Source organism: Bos mutus, chromosome 2, assembly GCF_027580195.1.
Source record: "Bos mutus isolate GX-2022 chromosome 2, NWIPB_WYAK_1.1, whole genome shotgun sequence".
Taxonomy (NCBI): Eukaryota; Metazoa; Chordata; class Mammalia; order Artiodactyla; family Bovidae; genus Bos; species Bos mutus.
In genome coordinates this window covers 9,748,425-9,769,870 of record NC_091618.1, presented here as the reverse complement: position 1 = coordinate 9,769,870, position 21,446 = coordinate 9,748,425, and the positions used below count along the sequence as shown (strand labels likewise).

Genomic DNA, 21,446 nt, shown 5'->3' with positions numbered 1-21,446 from the left:
GGGCCAGGAGTACGGTGGGGGAACCCCCGGAAAGGTCCCTGCAGGGCCCCCAATCGGCTCCACGCCCCAGCGTCACTACTTGGGGCTCATCTCCACAGCTCTCGGCGCCAAGGTGTGTCGTCACCGTGAGGGCGGGACTTCCTCTCCGGGCCGGGCTTTCCCGACGTCATCCGGAAGTCGGGTGCAGGTCCCGTCGGTACCTGGCCTTCTGATCCCCTCACAGCGCGTGGGTTCCCTCCTCTTCCTCAGGCGAGCCCCCGGCATCGCGGCCAGCCCGGGGCGAAGCGCACGTTGGGGGATCCCGTCGTTGCCCTCAGAGGTCGTCTCCGGTGTGGCTCCCGCCTCCCTCCCCTGCCGCGCTCAGCTGCTCCGCACGGAGCCGTGTGCCGGCCGCTCATGGCGGGAGCCGCTCCGACCACGGCGTTTGGGCAGGCGGTGATCGGCCCGCCGGGCTCGGGGAAGACCACGTATTGTCTGGGCATGAGCGAGTTCCTGCGCGCGCTGGGCCGGCGCGTGGCGGTGGTGAACCTGGACCCAGCCAACGAGGGGCTGCCATACGAGTGCGCCGTGGACGTGGGCGAGCTGGTGGGGCTGGGCGACGTGATGGACGCGCTGCAGCTGGGCCCTAACGGCGGCCTGCTCTACTGCATGGAGTACCTAGAGGCCAACCTGGACTGGCTGCGTGCCAAGCTCGACCCCCTGCGCGGCCACTACTTTCTCTTCGACTGCCCTGGCCAAGTGGAACTCTGCACGCACCACGGAGCCTTGCGCAGCATCTTCTCCCAGATGACGCAGTGGGACCTCAGGGTGCGTCTGGGGTCTGGCGGGCCTATTTTGCAGATGGAAGAACTGAGAAAGGGAGGAGGACAGATGCCACGCCCCCATGTCCCTCAGTGAGGTAGGGGCCCAGACGCTTTGAAGTAAAACAGGTGTGAGTTCGAATTCTAGCTTTGCCACTAACTCCACACTATGTGGTCCTGTGCAAGTCAGTTTAATCCCTCTGAACCTGCTTTCTCATCTGTAGAATGGATGTGTCACTACCCAGTTGGGGATTATTGGGAGTATAGAAGGGTTTAAGTGGAAAGTGGCATGATGATTGTTGTTGTGACTTGGTAGGCAAAAGAAAGTGAAACAGTGGAGTCAGATGCAGTGCCCACTGGGAGGCTCAGTGCAAGGCATCTTGTAGGAAAAAGTGTTCCACCTCTCCTGGGATAAGGGTTAGCAGTGGCTGTTAGAATGAAACAGAAGGAGGAGGAGACTAATGGGAAGACTTGCCCTTTGCCCTCAGAAGTCCCCAGTCTGATGGGAGGGATAGAGGCCCTAATGTTCCCTGCCTCCCTGGGCCACTCTCACGCCTTTCCCTTCCTCTCTTCCCAGCTGACTGCTGTTCACCTGGTGGATTCTCACTATTGCACAGACCCTGCCAAGTTCATTTCGGTACTGTGTACTTCCTTGGCCACCATGCTGCATGTGGAGCTGCCCCACGTCAACCTCCTCTCCAAGATGGACCTCATTGAACACTATGGGAAGCTGGGTAAGAGATCCTGTTCTGGAAGCCCAGGGCAGCAGGTGGGCTGGAGTGATGCAGAGATCTCTGCTGAAGGAAGCCGCTTCCAGGGACTGTGTATGGCCTGGTGAGAGTAGCCACAGGCAGATCTGACCCCTGCCCATTTATTTTGTGCCCCTCCGTGCCAGATACTATTCTGGGTTTTGGAGACAAGAGAGCTACAGATGGTGATATGTATTATGAAGGAATTAGATGAAAATGATGCATAGTGAGTGAATGAGAAGGAGGGTGTAAACTGTACCATTTGAGCTGAGTAGTAAAAAAAAAAAAAAGCCAGTCAAGGCAGAAGTGTCCTAGACAGGGGATCCAGTAACAGTAAAGGCCCTTAGGGAAAGAGCTTTTTGTGTTCAAGGGAAAGGGGATGGGAAGTGGGGGAGCCCAGTGTAGCTCAGAGAGTGATAGGAGGAAGCGAGGTCAGAGAGGTGGGCAGGGGCTAAAGAGGAAAGCCATTGATGAATATGAAGCAGGAGAACACCATGAACTGAAAAGGCCCTTTTGGCTTCTTTGTGAATTGAAAGAGGCAAGAATGAAACAGATCCTATAGGAGGTTTTTGCAGCAACCCAGGTGGTGGTTAGTGGGAACGAAGAGAAGGAAATAGATATAAAACTTAACTCAGGAAATAGGATTTGCTGGTGGATTGGACATAGAGGAATTAAGAATGTCTCTCACATTTCTGACCGAACCAGTGGACGGATAAAGGTGGGAACAACAAAGGGAGAAGCAGGCTGGCAGGAGGCAGGGGTGTTGCCTAGGTTCTAACAGCCAGCGTTTTTTCTCCTGCAAAATTAGTGCTCTCCTGACTGGAGCATCAGTTCTCTAAATACCATCTTCAGCCACAGAGAATGGAGAGAACAGCTGAAAGGAGGTTGTGGGGAGAGTGAAGTGTCGGGGCCTTGTCCAGGGAGGGTGACTGGGTGCCCGTTGGGACACGGAAGGATGTCAGCACCTTGGAGGGGCCGCCTCAGCCCAGAGTCTTGGTCCATCTCTTGGCAAGCCCAGACACCCCATTTTATCTGTGTACAGATTTATGCCTCTGTCCCCCTTCACAGCCTCCATTCCGATGGCCACGTTTGTCCTCTGCATTTCTAGCTCTGACTCTTGCCAGTCATCCTCACAAGAGATGGAGGCACACACCAGATCAGGCAGTTGAGACCCAGAGAAGTTACATGAATAGCCCAAGCTAGCATGTTAGCTGAGAGGAAATCTAAGTGCCAGTGTACCTGGCTGCAGTTTCTCCATTCTCAGTGAGAAACACACCTGTCAGGCAATCCAAGAAGTTTGTTGGAATGGCCACATTTTCTTCTTTGCAGACACAGGGGTGTCAGTTTCTAATCAGGGCTGGTAAAAATACAGAAAGCAGAGCTCAGGGTGTGAGTCAGTTGGTCCCGACAGCCAGATTCCCTCAACTGACTTTGGGACAGACCTGCTGAGTTCCCAGCTGCCTGAGTTTTCCAGGCAGAAATGGATAATACGGGAAGGCCCACTTTCCTTCTCTTAAGAGGAAGTTTGTATTCATAGAACTGAATTCAGGGACCTCTGAGTCATCTATTCTGATCTTCTCATTTTATGCTAAGAAGGAACTGGCCCAGAAAGGGAAAGTCATTTTCCCAAGAGGCCAGCTTGCTAGATCGATGACTTAGAGTGTGTGTGCCTGGTCCTGGGGGCACTGCCTGGCTGTGAGCCTCGTGAGGCAGGGGCCAAGCAGTGTTATTGGTACATGTTCAGTCTTATTACCGTTGATCAGGCACTTCTCTGAACCAGACACTGAGGTTTATGGCAGTTAATCCTCACAGTAGCCTCATGAGGTGGGTAACTGCCCACAGAGCTGGTAAATGGCAGCGCCAACAAGTGAAATCAGTTGTTTTCTTCTTAGTAAGTTAATTTCACTGCCTCAACAAATATTTGTTGAATGAATGAATGAATGAGTGAGTGAATGAAGGCAAAGGAAGAAAGAAAAAAATACGTTCTCTGTTCTCAGGTCTTTGCCTGATGCCAACTGCTCCTAATACCAGTTTCTCTTCTCTTTCTTCTTTTTTAATTGAAATATAATGGACTTACAATGTTGTGTTAACAAAGTGATTCAGTTATACATACATAACATTCAGTTATACATATACATATATTCTTTTTTGTATTCTTTCCATTGTGGTTTATCTTTATCACAGGATATTGAATAGAGTTCCCTGTGCTAACCAGTTTCTCTTCTTAGCCTTCAACCTGGACTACTACACAGAGGTCCTGGACCTCTCCTACCTGCTGGACCATCTTGCTTCGGATCCTTTCTTCCGCCACTACCGGCAGCTCAACGAGAAACTGGTGCAGCTCATTGAAGACTACAGCCTAGTCTCCTTCATCCCTCTCAATATTCAGGTACAAGCATACTTCTTTTTTTTTCTTTCTCTCTCTTTTTTTTGGACATGCTGCGCAACTTGTGGAATCCCCAACCGGGGACTGAACTTGGGCCTTGGACAGTGAAAGCTCAGAGTGCTAACTGCTCACAGTGCTAACTGCTGGACCGGCAGAGAAGTCCCGAAGGACATCTCAGTTTTTTTGCACTTCACTTTACTGTACTTCACAGCTACTGCTTTTTTTTTTTTTTTTTTAAATGAATTGCAGGTTTGTGGCAACCCTGCATTCAACAAGTGTATGTTCCAACAGCATTTGCTCACTTTATGTCTCCATGTCACACTTTGATGATTCTCACAATATTTTAAGCTTTTTCATTATTATTATTATATTTGTTATGATGATCTGTGATCAGTGATCTTTAATGTTACTCTCTACAGTCGTTTGGGGCACCATCAACTACACCCATATAAGACAGTGAACTTAATCCACAGATGGCGTGTGGATTTTGACACGTATTTTGATAGCTTCGCTGACTGGCTGTTCCCGCATCTCGCTCCCTCTCCTTGGGCCGCCTTATTCCCTAAAACACAGCAGTGTGGAAATTAGGCCAGTTAATAACCCTACACTGGTCTCTGTGTTCAAGTGAAAGGAAGAGCTTCACGTCTCTCACTTTAAAAGCTAGAAATACTTAAAATCAGTGAGGAAGCCACGTCGAAAAGCTAAGAAAGGCCGAAAGCTAGGCCTCTGGTGCCAAACTGTTTGCCACGTTGTAAATGCAAAGGAAAAATTCATGAAGGAAATCAGAAGTGCTGCTCAGTGAACACAGGAGCAGTAAGAAAGCACAACAGAAATCTTTCAGCATATCAGAAAGCTGATACGAAGAAGCATATCAGAAAGCTGATATGGAGAAAGTTTTAGAGGTCTGAATAGATCAAACCAGCCATAGCATTTCCTTAAGCCAAAGCCCAATCCAGAGCAAGGCCCTACCTAACTCCTTCTTGTTCTTTGAAGGCTGAGAGGTGAGGAAGCTACAGAAAAAAAGTTTGAAACTTGCAGAGGTTGGTTCCTGAGGTTTAAGGAAGGAAGCCATCCCAGTAACATGAAAGTGTAGGTAAAGCAGCAAGTGCTAAGGAGAAGCTGCAGCAAATGATCCAGAAGATCTCGCTGAGATAATTAATGAAGGTGACGTCACTAAACAGATTCTCAGTGTAGACAAAACAGCCTTACACTGGAAAGTGTTATCTAGGACTTTGTAGCTAGAGAGGAGTCAGTGCCTGGCTTCAAAGGACAGGCTGACTCTTGTTAGGGACTAATGCATCTCGTGACTTTAAGTTGAAGCCAGAGCTCATTTACCATTCTGAAAATCCTAGGCCCTTAGGAATTCTATTAAATCTGCTCTATCTGTGCTTTATAAATGGAACAACAAAGCCTGGATGACAGCACATCTGTATACATGTTTTACTAAATATTTTAAGCCCACTATTGAGACCTACTACTCAGAGAAAAAGATGCTTTTCATAATATTACTGCTCATTGACAAGACACCTATTCACCCAGGGGCTGTGATGGAGAAGTTTTCATGCCTGCCAACACAACATCCATTCTGCAGCCCATGGATCAAGGAGTCGTTTTGACTTTCAAGTCTTAGTATTTAAAAAATACATTTCTGAAGGGTATAGCTGCCATAGATGGTGATTCCACTCATGGTTCTGGGCAAAGTAAATTGAAAATCTTCTGGAAAGGATCCCCATTCTAGATGTCATTAAGAACATCTGTGATTCATGGGAACAGGTCAAAATATCAACATTAAAAGGAGTTTGGAAAATGTTGATTCTAGCCCTTGTGGGTGACTCTGAGGGGTTCAAAACTTCTGTGGAGGAAGTAAGTGCAGATTGGTAGAAATGGCAAGAGAATTAGAATTAGAAGAGCCTGAAGCTGTGACTGAATTGCTGCAATCTCATGAAAAAAGTTGAATGGATAAGTTCCTTCTCAGGGATGAGCAAAGCAAGTGGTTTCTTGAGATGGAACCTACTGGTGAAGATAACTGGGAAGGATGAAATGGCAACAAAGGATTTAGAATATCACATGAGCTCAGTTGATACAGTAGCAGCAGGGTTTCAGAGGACTGACTCCAATTTTGAAAGAAGTTCTACTGTCATGCTATTAAATGCTGTCAAACAGCTTTGCGTGCTACAGGGAGATGGTTCATAAAAAGAAGAGTCAATTGATGCTGCACACTTCACTATTGTCTTATTTTAAGAAACTGCCACAACCATCTCAGCCTTCAGCCACCACCACCCTGATCAGTTAGCAGCCTTCAACATGGAGGCAAGACCCTCAACCAGCAAAAAGATTATGACTCACTGAAGGCTCAGATGATAGTTAGCATTTTTTAGCAATAAAGTACTTTTTGATTAAGGTTTTTTTTTTTAGACATAATTGTACACTTAGTAGACTACAGTAGAGCTTAAACACGATTTTTATATGCACTGGGAAACCGAAATATTCATGTGACTCACTTGATCATGGGATTTGCTTTATTGGAATACTCTAGAACCCAACCCACAGTATCTCCGAGGTGTGCTTGTACTAGGCACTGGAACGACTCCTCCCTTGGCTATCGGCTCTGACGTGCCTGGGACTGCACTTGCAGACCAAGGATGTAGGAAGCATGGAGGCCTCGAACAGTAGTCTTTGTCCTGGTCTCAGCTCTCATCAGTCTCATTGGCTTCAAGGCCAGTGGGAGGCAGGATTCCAGTAAAGAGGGTGGACCAGACTTTGGCCCTGTCTGTTCTGTTTTGCTGGGTTCTCTCCACGTATGTTACCTCCTCTGTGTGAAAATGGAGGGGTTCAGAAAGTGCCCAGCAAGGGACTTGACCAAGGCCAGAGACAAGTCTTTCAGGCTCTTTCCAGATGGGCAACTGACTGTTGACTTTGCAAAGTAGTACCCAACTCTTGTGCCTCTCACCTTGTACCCTGCAAAGGGAACCTGGGAGGAAAAGGTGCGTGTTAGATTATCCTTTCTGCTGTGGTGGACTTAAAGAACTTGTCTCTTCTGTTTAATGCCACACTTCTCTCCTCTACAGTGAGGAGGTGAACCCTATAATATTAATCGTACAATTTACAGCTTGTTGAAGGCTTTCTGTATTAGACACTGTGTGTGTGTGCTGAGGACTGTTACATGTACTGTTTTGATCTCTTTCCCATCATGTGATATAGGGACCATCCTTACCACTTTTATATGGAGGAACAAATAAGTTACATGCATATTTACGGGTGCCTGCTGTTAGCTAAATGCTGTGCCAGGCACTGGGGATGTCTGGGCAAACAGGTTCCTGACCTCCAGGGGTGCACAGTCCAGTGAGGGAGTTACTAACTTGTTAATAGTAAGATGGTAGGCTCATAGCCACAGTGGGGATCAACCCAGGGGATGGTGAGTGTGCATGGAGGAGCTTATCTGTTCTAATTTGGGTGAGTTGGCAGTTAGGAAAGAAGGAGTGTAGTCGGGCCTCTGGCGACACTAGATATATTCCAGGCCAAGGAAGCTGCATGGATTAGAGGTTTCACGAGGCAAAATGGAGGGGGCATATTTGGAGAATGCAGTTGGTTTGGTACAACCTCAGTTCCACATACCTCTATTTCTCTCCTCCCTGCTCAGGACAAGGAGAGTATCCAGCAGGTGCTGCAGGCTGTGGATAAAGCCAACGGCTACTGCTTTGGGGTCCAGGAGCAGCGGAGCCTGGAGGCCATGATGTCTGCCGCCATGGGAGCTGACTTCCACTTCTCCTCGTATCCTTCCTCACCAGCCTCCACCGTGGCCAAGAGCAGAAGGCCAGGGGCTGAGGAATGGCCACGTCTGCCCTTACAGATGATTGGTTTCCTGTTGACCAGTGGGCTCCCTGGTGGCTGGTCCCTTGGAAGGCTTCAGGGTTGTTTGTACCTGAGGATAAGTAGGACTCTGATCAGAAGGAGCAACAAATACAGAGGCCCAGCCATGAAGGGGCACTGGTCACTTGGGAGAGACACGAGGGCTTCAGTTTGCCTGGTGTCTTGAACTTGAAGGAGAAGGGGAGATGCAGTGGTCAAGGGAGGTGGGCAGTGGAGGAGTGTGGACTTTGGTCTGTGGGTGGCTGATGGGAACCAGCATCCTCCTGATGAGCTGAGCGTGATGCGATCATATGTCCATTTTTGAAAAGCACCTCCAAGTACAGAAAGTGCATTTAAGGGATGTGATTGGAAGCAGGAGCGTTTTTAGTCTCCAGGTGAAAACGGATGAAATGTTAGTACGAGAATAGAAAAAAGGGTGTGGCCTGGGAAAAATACTAAGGAGATAGACAACCAGAGCTGGTGACCAGGTGGTTATAGGATAGAAGGAGGTGGAGCAGAAGTTAGACTCCCAGGTGGTTGGGCTGGTTGTAGGCCTCCTTGGTGGCTTGGATGGTAAAGGATGTGCCTGCAACGCAGGTTTGATCCCTGGATGGGGAAAACCTCTGACTCCTGGAGGGGCACGGCTACCCACTCCAGTATCCTTGCCTGGAGAATTCCATGGACACAGAAGCCTGATGGTCTGTGGTCCATGGGTTCGCAGTCAGACACGACTAAGCAACTAACACTTTGACTTTTCGGGGTGGTTGTGCTCACTGAGGGCAAAAAAGGAAGAGGAGAGGGCAGGTTTGTCAGGTGGGTAGCAGGGATGGGAGCTGAGGGCTGTGCCATCTTTGAGGGGCATGGCTCCAGAGCACGTGCCACAACACAGAGCCGGAAGGTTGGCGCGCTCCAGTTCTCTGCTGCTTAGCACTGTGGGGAAAAGGCACAAAGAGGAGCGTGTGAGTCTGGTTGCTTCAAGGGACTTCTCAGACCAGTTGGTCCCCATGGCCTGAAGCTATAATTATGAGGAAGGGAACAGGATGGGAGGAACCTGCCAGACACAGTTGGGAGGCAGGCATCACAGAGATCAGATCCTGCCCAGACCAGTTCCCCATCCTTGCCTGTGCTGTCAGCCTTGACAAGCCCCCCATCAGCACCCTGGGCCTCCAGGAGAAGTACCTGGCGCCCTCAGAGCAGTCAGTGGAGCAGGAGGCCATGCAGCTGTAGCAGCAAGCTGGGCTCCAGAGGACGAGACACACGACCCAGCACTGGGGGGAGTGGCGGCTCCCAGTGACCAGCTGGACAGCTCAGCTGCAGCAGATCCAAGAGCAGCCCTCCGGGCTAGAGCTGGGAGACAGGCATGAGGATACCTAGGCCTGCAGAGGACTTCTGGCCTGAAGCCAGACGTGTCGCCAAGCAGAGCATCAGTCACACCCTTGTGAGCTCTGGACGCTGCCACTGGGCATTCAGCACTGACCCACTTGGGCTGTGATGGGATGTGCTGCAATACAAGAGCTTATTTTCTACTTCTTGTGGCTTCCAAACTTTCTTCCCGCTACCCTGGCCAAGGGAGGTGGGAACGTGGGAAGGCCACCCTTCCCCAGAAGAGGCCTGTTTCTTGGTATTCCAGGGCAGGCTCGCCCCCAAGCCCAGGACCATGCTGGAGGGATGACCCAGTCTCCAGTGGTGCTCCTTTGTCCATCTTCAGCGCTAACAGTGAACTCAAGCCTGAGCTTTCACAAGCACCATTTCCTAGCAGATCTTGCAATGGTTTATTTTCATTGTATTTATTTCACAGTTTTATTCTTTTGAGGGGCAAGTGTTAATTAGTTTTCCATTTATAGTAATGATTAAAGTTTATTTTAAAATGAAGTTACTTATACAAAATATGTTGTTGAAGGAAAAATATTAGTATATAATACGGTATGAAGGCTGTGGCAAAAAAACGATGACTTCAGGTTGGAAATACTGGTACTTGCTTCTTGTTGGGTGTTGCAGCTAGTTGGGGGCGATTTGTATTTTTAACCAGTAGGTGGCGCCCCAGGCTTTCTTTTCTTTCTTTTTCTTTTTTTTTTTTAATTTTAATTTTCTTTCAGTTGTAGCCTGGAGGCAGAAGGGGACAGATGGCAGTTGTGCCAGTATTCTTATTTGCAGACACTCAGGCCTGTTAACACATGGGATGGGCTTCGCATTTCACAAAGAGCTTCCACACAGACAGTCCTCATATGACTCTCACAGGAACGCCTAGGGCTACAGATGAGGTGGGGAATGGTGCTAACCCCCACTTTATATGAGGAAACAGAAAACTGAGGAGTTTGAACCTCGGTCAGCCTGGCTCTCTCACACTCGCTTTGCTGACTTCTTAAATGGTGAATCCTTGGTGGTGAAAAGTCACGGCCCCTTCTCCCACGGGATTTGTAGCCACTCATGAGAAAGAATTTAGACACCTGTAGAGTATTCCTGGGAGAAGGCAATGGCACCCCACTCCAGTACTTTTGCCTGGAAAATCCCATGGACAGAGGAGCCTGGTAGGCTGCAGTCCATGGGGTCGCTAATAGTCGGACACGACTAAGCGACCTCACTTTCACTTTTCACTTTCATGCATTGGAGAAGGAAATGGCAACCCACTCCAGTGTTCTTGCCTGGAGAATCCCAGGGACGGGGCAGCCTGGTGGGCTGCCGTCTATGGGGGTCGCACAGAGTCGGACACGACTGAAGCGACTTAGCAGCAGCAGCAGCAGCAGCAAAGTATTCCTGAGTCGTAAATCAGGGGAAACTGTTCTGAAGTGGCCTTGAAATGGTGATTGAGCTCTGCTTTCTTAGTTTTGGCCATCAGAGCAGAAGGCAGAGAGGAAGGGGCCATAAGGAGGCTCTTTGGACTGGAGCAGTGTGAAAGCAGTCGACCTGGACTCCCACGCCTGGCAGGATACAGGATAATAACTGGGTGCTACTTCCCCCACCTCTTTCATCTGAGGAGTTCAAAGCACCTCACCCCTTTTAACACTGTACACAGTAGGTGGGGAGTATCAACAGGGCAAGCCAGGGAAACTGAGGCCAGGAGGCACTGCCTGGGGCTGTCTGTGAGTCACCTGTGAGGCTTGGAGCCCGGGATCATGACGCCCAGGCTCTTGGACAAATCCCTCATCAGTTAAGGCGTGAGGGTGGGTGCTGTGTGTTTGAAGCTGGTACCAATAGTTGTGGTCAGGGGTTTTGATGCTTACCCTGAACTAGAGGCCCCAGCCACCACCAAAGCACACCACGTGGAAGAAAGGCGTCATGTAGAACTTTATGGCCTCATATGCAAGCACCCTCAGCATCAGTGAGTGGGGAAGGATGGAAACACTCCAGGCTTTATTTTCAGGCCTTGGTGTGACAACAAGGGTGTGTCTCCTCCAGTGGATGGAGCTCTGACCACTTCCCACTGATAGCAACATGATTTTCTGTTCGCCTGTTAGGACGGGCTGGACAGCACAATGCAGAAAAGCAGAGGCATCTGGGTTCCAGGTGAGGTCTGCTCAGCATGATATAGGCAGGGTCAGAGAAAGACTGGGCTTTCCTTGTGGTAAATCCGTCTGCAATGCGGGAGACCTGGGTTCGATCCCTGGATTGGGAAGATCCCCTGGAGAAGGGAAAGACTACCCACTCCAGTATTCTGGCCTAGAGAATTCACGGACTGTATAGTCCATGGGGTCGCAGAGTCGGACATGACTGAATGACTTTCACTTTAGGGCTTCTCTTGTAGCTCAGTTGGTAAAGAATCTGCCTGTAATACAGAAGACCTGGGTTCGATTCCTGGGTTGGGAAGATTCCCTGGAGAAGGAAATGGCAACCCACTCCAGTATTCTTGCCTGGAGAATCCCATAGACAGAGGAGCCTGGCAGGCTACAGTCCATGGGGTTACAAGAGTCAGACACGACGTAAGAGACTAAACCACCAGAGAAAGACTACCCTCGATTTGGCAGCAAGTGACAACTGTCCTTAAGATTTCTTTTTTTTTTCCCCCAATAGAAAAAGAAAACACTTGGAAAATGAAAATAATAAATTTTCTATTCAAATGTATAAATATATATTTTTTCTTTCAGTTTATTTTTCTATACATTCGGAAGGATAGCTATAGCATTTATATATGTGGGATATATTGTTATAGCTTTATAACCTTTTTGCAGTTAATATTTTTTCAGGTAATTAGAACTGGAAAAATCTTAGAATTTTTTTACCTTTTATATTAGAATATAACTGATTAACAATGTTGTGATAGTTTCAGGTGGACAGCAAAGGGATTCAGCCACACACATACGTGTATCTATTTCCCCAAACTCCCCTCCTGTCCAGGCCTGCCACATGGTGTTGAGCAGAGCTCCCTGTGTGCACAGAAGGTCCTTGTTGAAAACTGGAAAAACCTTTTTTAATGTCTACATGATAATATTCTATAGTGTGGTTAAAACAGTGTTTATCCAGACTCCCACGGTTAGCCTTTAAGTTCTTGCCAGTTTTTTGCTATTATAAATAAGGTTGTGATTAACCTTTGTCTGAGTCTCTGACTTTTAACTTACGATACATAAGTCCTAGAAATAAAATTACCAACATTTTCTAGGTTCTGTGTTCATGTTCCCAAAATGCCTCCCAGAAAAGCGCCACCTTACATCTCACAGGCCCTGTCTGGAAGTGCTCTTCTCAGCCCCGACCTCACCTGGCAATCGTGACTTCTGAAGGGAGGAAACCACCCCTGAGTGTCTTCCAAGGGACCTTATTGGTCATCTCTGTTAACCTCTGTGCATTTCCTGGCTCTGAATTGGGAACCCCAACAATTGGAAGATAGCATTTGGAACCTATCAGAGACCACAGCTCACTGGAAAGCCTTCCAGCCCGGACAAAGAGGCTGAGGAGTGAGGATGACACCCTAAAGCCCACAGAGCTGAAGCACAACCAGTATGCCCTCTGCTGTTGCTGAAGTAGCAAAACGCTCACCCACAGTTGGCTGAGAATAGGAAGCTTGACCCCATTAGGGTCTGTGGGAAGATGAGGCTCCCATCAGCGTCTGAGAGATTCTCAAGGCTTCTGACAGAGATGGGAGTGACTTCCCAGCACCACTCAGGCCCACCCTGTTTTTGAAAGAAGTGGGGAGGACTACCCACCTCAGAATCCTGGTGGGAAATTCCCTATCAAGCTGAGTAGCTCTCCTCTCCTTTTTCTTCTCTTGCCTCTGATTGTTGAACCTTTTACTCAGTCAGGTCTGGGCTGCTCACCTCTTCTTCCAGTCCCCTTTGAGTCCCAGATGACACAGACGTCAGTGGCATCAGGCTTGATGAGGGTAGGAGAGAACCATGTACCTCATTTCCAACCCACTGTGTCCTTCATGTCTGGCCAGCTGCACACAGTCCCAGAAGCCTGAGTTCCAAGTGACCTAAGACTGAGGGACTGTGAGGGATAGGCTGGGGGTTTGGAGCCCAAATGAGGTGAAAAATAAATGCTCTGGACTAGCACACAGCAAAGTCGAAATTTTTTTCTCCCCATCCCAAACCCTGAAGCAGTTACAGAGGAGGGAGATGAGAGGGCCCTTCAAAGTCATCCCAAATAAGCACATCTAAAGTGGTGTGCTCACTGTCCAAATACGGCTTCAAGAAATGTTCCCTAGCGCTCCCTTCACTCTGGATTGTCACCTCTGCCTGTACGTTAATCCTGGAGCCTCCACAGTGCTCTGTGGGGTCACAGAAACAGCAAAGGAGGCATATTGGGACAACTCGTCAGTCACACCCGTGGTCACATCATCGATTCTGAGCTAAAAACCAGTCCCTTTACAGTCAGACAAGGAAATTTCAGGTTAACTTTAGTCTGAAGGAAGAAAAATGGGGAAATGTATCTTCCTCTTGCCTTCTCTTTTAGCAAATATTTATTGAATACCATAATCTGATGTATTTTTAAACACTGTGCCTAGCCACAGATTGAAGACTCCGTGTTCTCAGAGTCTGGAGTTTCTTCTTCTATCCCTAAACAAAAATCTCTATATTTCTCGGGAATTCCTGGGCAATCCAGTGGTTAGGACTCAGAGCTTTCACTGCCAGCAGACCCAGGTTCAATCCCCAGTGGAGGAAAACTAAGATCTTGCAAGCTGTGGCCAAAATAAGGAATTAAAATTTTTCAGAGAGCGGTAAGGGGAAGACTGGGTGGAGATGAGAGATGAATTAGCCCTCTGACAACCCCAGGGCGATAAACCTGTCTGCTGCCCCACAGACATTCCTGGATCCTGACTCAGTGGGTAGGTGGAGCTAGGGGGGTTTGTGAGAGGAGAGGGACTTAGCCCTGCAGAATCCTGCCTTCCTCAACCCCTCTCCTCCTACACACAGCAGGGCTGGGGGTGAAGACCCTAGGAACAGGGTGAAGAATTGAAAAGGAACAGAAGATGTAACCAGGTTAAGGAAATCTTAACTTGAGAACAAGCCAGGAAATTGGTCAACTACACATTTTTTCTCATTTAAAAAAACTCCTTTCTGCTGGGCCGTGGGGTGGCTTTAGATTAAGTAGAGGAAGAAGCCTCTCTTGATTCTTAGAAAGTCCAAGATAGGAGCAGGACAGCATAGCATAAGGTGTTTCTTTTCAAATTTATTTTTAACTCATGAAACTCCCAATATACAAAAAAGGCATATGTGTGGCTATTTTAGCCAAAGTGTGGGGAAACTGGGGAACCCCTGACCACTGAGCCCATGTCCTGTGGCAGCTGCTAGGGAAACCTCTGAGCAAAGTTTGAAAACAGCCATTGTGGTTTAAAAATCATGAGCCTTGGAGCTGGACCTGTTCTACTCCCCGAGCACGTAAGTCATGTGTAACCTTGATTATTAGGTTATTTAGCTGCTCTGAGCTTCAGTCTCTTCATAAGCAAAACCAAGGAGATAATATGTGAGGATTAAGGTATGAAACCGCCTGGCATATAGCAGTCACACCATGTGCTCTTACAACTGTATTCTGTTCTCTAGGAAGAAGCAAGAATAGGGACTTTTGGTCAGAAGAGCAATCTTGGTGCAAGCATCTGAAATTAAGTTCTTCCAAAAAGGCACTGGACACTTGGGCAGTATATAAGTTTGTGTGTGAGTCTCTTGCCTTTCTGCCTTTTTGGAAGAAGCCACAGTAGCCTGCCTGACCCCAATGCCTTGTCCTTCCTAGGGTGCCTATTTAGTCCTGATAAAGTACCTTAACCCCTTCACCTTGCTTCCCATCACCTACTCCTGTGGATTTACAGAGCCAATTTGAACTTTGCTCTCTGAAGTAACTACATGTAAGAGAGAGAAGAGTAGATACCTTCTCGAGAAATCTTAGGTTGTAAATTTTCCCCATACAAGGCAAATTCTTGGAAGAGGAAGATCTTTGTAAGCCCTGGGTCTCTGTTTCCTGGGGGATTATCCAGCAATGCAAAAAGGATAGGACTCTGTTTACTTGACTCTTGGTGAGCCCAATCTCTGTCTAGACAGCCTTGCTTTATCCCAGAACTAGTCGTATTTCCATTTCCACAGTAGAGGACCTGGTACTAACCTGGTTTCCAGGCATTTGGAAGGATGATTTTAAAACTAAGTTTTGAGCTCCTTCCGGTACATGAAACCTTGCTGGAGACAAGGAAGAAAGGAGTAATGGGACAACGTTACCATTTTAAGGGAGCTCTCTGGGGAGTTAAAAAAAATAAACCCAGGACATAATTGCAAAGCTAGAGGTAGAACCAAATAGATATGAAACCATGGCTGAATAAATATACCTAAGAGGTGAAAAGAGTTGATAGACTAGGCAGCATATCCAAAGCTTGGTATGTGTTAAAGAGAAAGGAATGGTGGCTAGTCATTTTTGACCTGAAGATGGCTTTGAAATTTGGAAAAGTTTAGAAGAAAGCGATCAAGTGGAGAGGACGATGAGAAAAGAAGAGTGGCCATCATGAAATTTCCATCGGAACTTTGCATTCTTACTGACTTTGCCCTCTGGGGCTGATTTTTTTTAATTGAGCATAATTCACAGATCATAAAATTCACTATAAAGTTCACAGTTCAGTATTTTTTTTCCCCCATATATTAACAAAATTGTGTGACCATCATGTTGCATGCTCAGTCGCTCAGTCTTTTCTGACTCCTTGCTACCCCATGGACTGCAGCCCGCCAGACTCCTCTGTCCATAGAATTTCCCAGGCAAGAATAGTGGAATGTGTTGCCATTTCCTACTCCATCATCACTATTTAAATCCAAGAAGATTTTATCACCCTAAGAGAAATTTCATACCCAATAGCAGCAGGACTGAAAAAAAATATTTTTTATTTTATTGAAGTACAGTTGATATACAGTGTTGGATTGTATAGAACTGAAAATTTTTAAATGTCAAATTTAGTCCAGGAAAAGATGACCAGAAATGCTCACTGAGGGCCCACCCTGGGTAACCTTAAGAAAGGTTTAGATAGAAAGGTCTGGGACCCAATTCAGAAGCTGGTGCCTAAGGCAGCTCACAGCTAGCTGTCTGGTGATATTCCAAACCATAGCATCTGCTTTTAAAATCTGTCAACACCAACACGCTACCTTAGAGTAGCTCGTTTCTTTCCCCATAGAGGGCAACCATGGGTGGTGTAAAGGGAGTAGGCAAAAGTCAAATGCAGAGAGAAAAGAAAAGAATTTGCTTTCCCAGGACCTACCTCATTAAGAGAAAGTCACCAGACCTGTCTGGTAAGAGAAACCAGGTCACTTCCAAAGCTAAGGGGAAGTCACCTGCTCTTTCCCAGAGTCTTTGACTGGTTTGAAAGCTTAACACTTAATACCCTTCTGAAAAGAGGAGACAAAGGACCCAGACAGCATCTGAGTGGTCCTGCCAGCTTCCCCTGAAGAATTAGAAATTCTATTAAGAGCCTTTTAGTCCATGAGTGTGACCAAACTTGGACTCTGAGGAACCTGATGAGGCTGGACTCAGTTCCCCCAATATTATCAGATGAAGGACTGACCACTTGTGTCAGGACAGTATTCTCAGGTGATCCAGTGATCAGGCAGGTTGGCCTTGGCAGTAAAGCTGTTCCTCAGGACTGGGCCTGATTATTCTGCTTTTGGCACAGAAATGCTAGATAAATCCTGGACTACCGATGCTGGAAGGATTAATAATAGGTAACATGTATAAATATGTATTATGGGCTACTTTACATACATTTATTTTTCTTAAACTTCACAGCAACTTTTAAGAGGAAGGTACTATTTTTTAATCCTCACTTCACAAATAAGGACAAAAGGTAAGCATGGTTAAGAACGTTGGCCAAAGCAGGCTTGGAGTCAAACTAAAAAGCCATTAGTTCAAGCCCCTTATGATACAGAAGAGGAAACTGAGGCCCGGGGGGCGGTTAATGACTTTTCCAAGGTTGGTGGCTCAGTCGGTAAAGAATCCGCCTGCAAATGCGGGAGACCTGTGTTACATCCCCGGGTTGGGAAAATCCTCTGGAGGAGGGCATGGCCAGAGGAGCCTGGCAGGCTGCAGTTCATGGGGTCGCAGAGTCGGGCACAACTGAGAGACTAAGCACAAAGCTGCTGCTGCTGCTGCTGCTAAGTCGCTTCAGTCGTGTCCGACTCTGTGTGACCCCATAGACGGCAGCCCACCAGGCTCCCGCGTCCTGGGATTCTCCAGGCAAGAACACTGGAGTGGGTTGCCATTTCCTTCTCCAATGCATGAAAGTGAAAAGTGAAAGTGAAGTCACTCAGTCGTGTCTGACTCTTAGCGACCCCATGGACTGCAGCCTACCAGGCTCCTCCATCCATGGGATTTTCCAGGAAAGAGTACTGGAGTGGGGTGCCATCGCCTTCTCCGAAGCACAAAGCACAGGGTTGCAAAGCCAGTGAGAGTCACATCCAAGCCTCCTGGGTCAGGTCAGGGCTGCTTGGGCTCTAGAGTGCGATGGAGACACCTTGGTGGCCTTTTTCCAGCCCATATTGCCAGCCAGGCCAGGCCCAGGCACCGCCGGTTGAGCGGATGACTCAGAGGGCGGGGACTGCTTTTTCCGCACGACCCCGCCCCGTCCCGCTGCTCTGAGGATGTAGAGCTCTCGGGTCGGGCGGGTGGCAACTCGTCCGAGTGAAACCAGGAAAGCTCCGCCCCTGGCACTCGGCGGGTGGCGGGGGCCTCTTCTCCCGGCTGTGCATCCCAGCGCCGGCTTGGCCCGGCGGGTGATGGGAACACGCTCCCAGCGCGTTCCGCCTCTCCTTCTTCTATTGGTCAGTCTGGCCCCGGGGGTGGTACCCTGAGCAGCTCCTTCCCGTGATTGGATGACATCAGCCTCGGGCCCGCCTCTGGCATCAGGCTGTGAAGGTGGGGCTTCACTAGGCGGCCGCAGGGCAGGGAGCGTCGCTGCTGGGAGCTGAGGTGCGGAGGCCGTGGGCTTGGCCCACCACGGCCGAACCCGCTCTCGGCGACCCTTCGCACTCAAGTTGCGCCTCTTCGTCAACGGCCCGTTTTATTTTGTCCCCATCTCCGAACGTTGGAAGGCGGTCTTCTCCTCAGACCTGTGCTTTTAATGGCGGCGTCATACCCGGCCCCTGGTGATAACTTCCCTCCGCTCAGATCTGATGGGACTGTTACCCGCTTTCAGGTCTGAGGTGCTCAGTGCCGCTCACTGCAGCGTCCCCTCCGACCTCACCCCGGAGACTGTCCCCTCACACCTGAGTGCTTCAGCCTCCCACCCCGCGTTCCTGGCAGAGGAGTCTTCAAGCCGCCTTTGCGCTGCTCACCCGACCCTCCCGGGATAGGACCAGTTTGAGGGGACGTGACCAGACCCTGATGGAGAGAGCTGGATCCCCAGCCTCTCTCCTGGCTCCAGAGTCTTGCCTGCGGGTCACTGAGCCAGCCCCAAAGAGGTCAGGGTCTCTATAACTTACACACCAATCCCTGTCCCGCCCTTCCGCAATAACTGAAAAAGACAGGAGGAGTGTCACAGGGCAACTTTATTGAGAGGAAACATGGTCACACCCAGCAGACATGCTTTCCCTCTCATCCTGGGTCTTGGTTGCTGCACACACACACACACACACACACACACACACACTTTCATCACCAACCTCTGCCACACAGTTCGGTTTTCAGCTCCAAGGATGGGACACTCCTCAATTCCTAAGATCCATAGGTAGCAGGGGCGGGAGGGGGTTGGAGTGGGGAGGAAGTGGTCAGGTTCTGGGTGGGGGTGGGGTCTGGAGTGGAGGTCGAGGGTGGAGACAGAGAGCAGGGCTGGATGATGACCAGTGGCCAGGAGCGCCTGACAGCTGGAAGCGTGGAATCCTCTGGCTCCAGGGGGGGCCTCGGCTCTGCTGGTTCCTCTCTATGGAGCCTTTCTGAGCTGGGCCAGAGCATTTGGGGAGAAGGGTCGGGCCTCCCACCCCATACAAGTCCTCTCTGCCGGGAGTGGGGGACTGGAGCGGGCAGGGCAGGGCAGGGCGTGCAGCGGGTGCGGCTCAGCTCTGGGGCTCCTCGGGAGCCTCGCCCCCTTCTTCCCCGGCGTTGTCGGCCGTCCACAGCGTCAGGTTGTCTCGCAACAGCTGCATGATGAGGGTGCTGTCTTTGTAGGAGTCCTCGCTGAGGGTGTGCAGGTCGGCCATGGCCTCGTCGAAGGTGGTCTTGGCCAGAGAGATGGCTTCCTCGGGGCTGTTGGCGATCTCATAGTGGAAGACGGAAAAGTTCAGGGCCAGGCCCAGGCGGATGGGGTTGGTGGGCGGCATCTCCTTCTTGCTGATGTCCATGGCCTCCTGGTAGGCCGACCGGGCTGAGTCGATGATGCGCTTCTTGTCGTCGCCAGTGGCCACTTCGGCCAGGTAGCGGTAGTAGTCGCCCTTCATTTTCAGGTAGAAGACCCGACTTTCGGCGTCACCGGCCTCCTTGATGAGGTGGGTGTCCAGCAAGCCCAGCACTGTGTCACACACGCCCCGGAGCTCCGTCTCCACCTTCTCCCGGTACTCTTGCACCTCCGGGCCCTTCTCTTCCGAGCTTTCTTCATTGCTCTTTTGCTCGATACTGGACAGGACCCTCCACGCCGCCCGCTGGCCACCCACCACGTTCTTGTAGGCCACTGAGAGCAGGTTGCGCTCTTCGCAGGATAGCTCTTCACCCTTTTCCACGGCGCTCTTCATGAAAGCTGCCATGTCTTCATAGCGTTCGGCCTGCTCGGCCAGCTTGGCCTTCTGGATCAGACTGGCTCTCTCCATGGCTCTGGGGTCAGGCAGACAGGCAAGCGGCGGGCTAACTGACTGCCTCGGAACCAAGGCCGGGTTCTGTGCCTCTCCTGCTCTCTGCCCGCCTTTTGGCTAGAAGGCCAGGCCCAGAGAAGGGTGGGAGGGGCGGAGGGCGGGGCTAGGGCCCTGGACCTGCCTTCCTCTCCTCTTCGCCCCCACACCCTTTCCGGCTCTTCCTTAAAGGCAAAAGGGCTGGGATGGGGGGTAGGGAGGCGGGGGCCGGGGGTGAGTCATCCGGACTGTCAGGGGGAGAGATTTGGGCGTTGGCCTCACCTGCACCGACACCTTTCCAGGCCCCAGGCTGCCCCCTCTGGTTCAGGGCTTCTATTACATGCCTACCGTAGGTAGCTATCCCAGTTTCTCAAATCAGATCCTCCTTCACCGTGTTCTTTCAGGGGTTGAGGATGGCTTCAGCTACCTGGCCGCTATGGGCCTAGGCAGAGCCCATAAGCCAGGTGCAGGAGGCTGAGGTTCCCAGTCCTGCCAGGTATGTTTCCCCCATTGGTTCAGGAGAGATAACTCTTTGTTTAGGTAGGGCGGTAGCTTCCCAAGCGCCTTCATACCCATGATCTAACTTAATCTAACCTGCTATGTCTGTGTGAAATGGGCAGGTCTATGACACTACTCCCACTGTAGAGATGGGAACACCAAGGCTCAGAGAAAGATGAGAGTTGCTCAGAGTCACACAGCTACTAAATTTGGCTTTGCTCCCATCAAGTCTTTTGACTTGTGAGCTCCAGACTATTTAAAAGTGACATGCAGGCTTCTTCCGGAGTCTACCTGAAATGGTTCTACCCCCCACCCCTCACTCCTCCTCAGGGTCCTGTCCCCTCTGAGCTGCCAGAATGCCCAAGTGGCAGCTTTCAGAGTGCCTCTTAATGAGGTGTTTAACGAGCGGCCTCTGACGCTCTGGCCCAGCCTTTGTAATTAGTCACCCAGTAGGTTTTTTGGATACCTTCCCCATCACAGCACAATTTTCCCTTTCAAGTTGGTGGCCTGTTGCCACTTGTCTGAGGACTTACCCTCTGGCTGTCCACACCAGGTCACCTGCCCCCTCTGTCTGCCATCATGTGTCAGGGGGTGCACAGAGGGTGGGGACCCAGCTCACTGGCTGTTCCACTTTCCTGCCTAACTCAGCCCCGCCCTCTGTCAGAGGCAGGGATGCAGGCCACCCGGGTACCCTGCCCAGCTGGGTACCAGGAGGTGGGGGGCAGGCTAGCAACTGGGGAGAAAAGACAGGACCGAGGAGATGGAGGTGGCTGTGACGCATGTCATTTCGTTTTATGGGGCAGCAGTCCCAGCTGAGTGCTGCCTTCCCCTCCCCCTTCCAGCTGAGTGAGCCTGCCTCTCAGAAGTTTCCTTGCCCCTTCCCTCTGACCACGGCCCCACTTCTGATTCCTGGCAGAAGCCTCAGAGATGGAGACTTCTCTGTTGCCAATCTTTTGTC

The 21,446-nt window shown here is 49.9% G+C and overlaps 2 protein-coding genes across 2 annotated transcripts; one reads left to right on the top strand and one right to left on the bottom strand.

The window, feature by feature from the left end:
• Positions 1-184: 184 nt before the first annotated feature.
• GPN2 (GPN-loop GTPase 2) lies at positions 185-12,306 on the top strand. Its single transcript, XM_005895889.3, has 5 exons — positions 185-807; positions 1,378-1,534; positions 3,778-3,938; positions 7,576-7,706; positions 8,939-12,306. Exons 1-5 carry the CDS (start codon positions 397-399, stop codon positions 9,009-9,011), a joined length of 933 nt encoding a protein of 310 aa, XP_005895951.1. The 5' UTR covers positions 185-396; the 3' UTR covers positions 9,012-12,306.
• Positions 12,307-18,757: 6,451 nt separating this feature from the next.
• SFN (stratifin) lies at positions 18,758-20,706 on the bottom strand. The gene has a single exon (XM_005895888.2). The coding sequence runs from the start codon at positions 19,970-19,972 to the stop codon at positions 19,226-19,228; it is 747 nt and encodes a 248-aa protein (XP_005895950.1). The 5' UTR covers positions 19,973-20,706; the 3' UTR covers positions 18,758-19,225.
• Between the last annotated feature and the right edge of the window lie 740 nt (positions 20,707-21,446).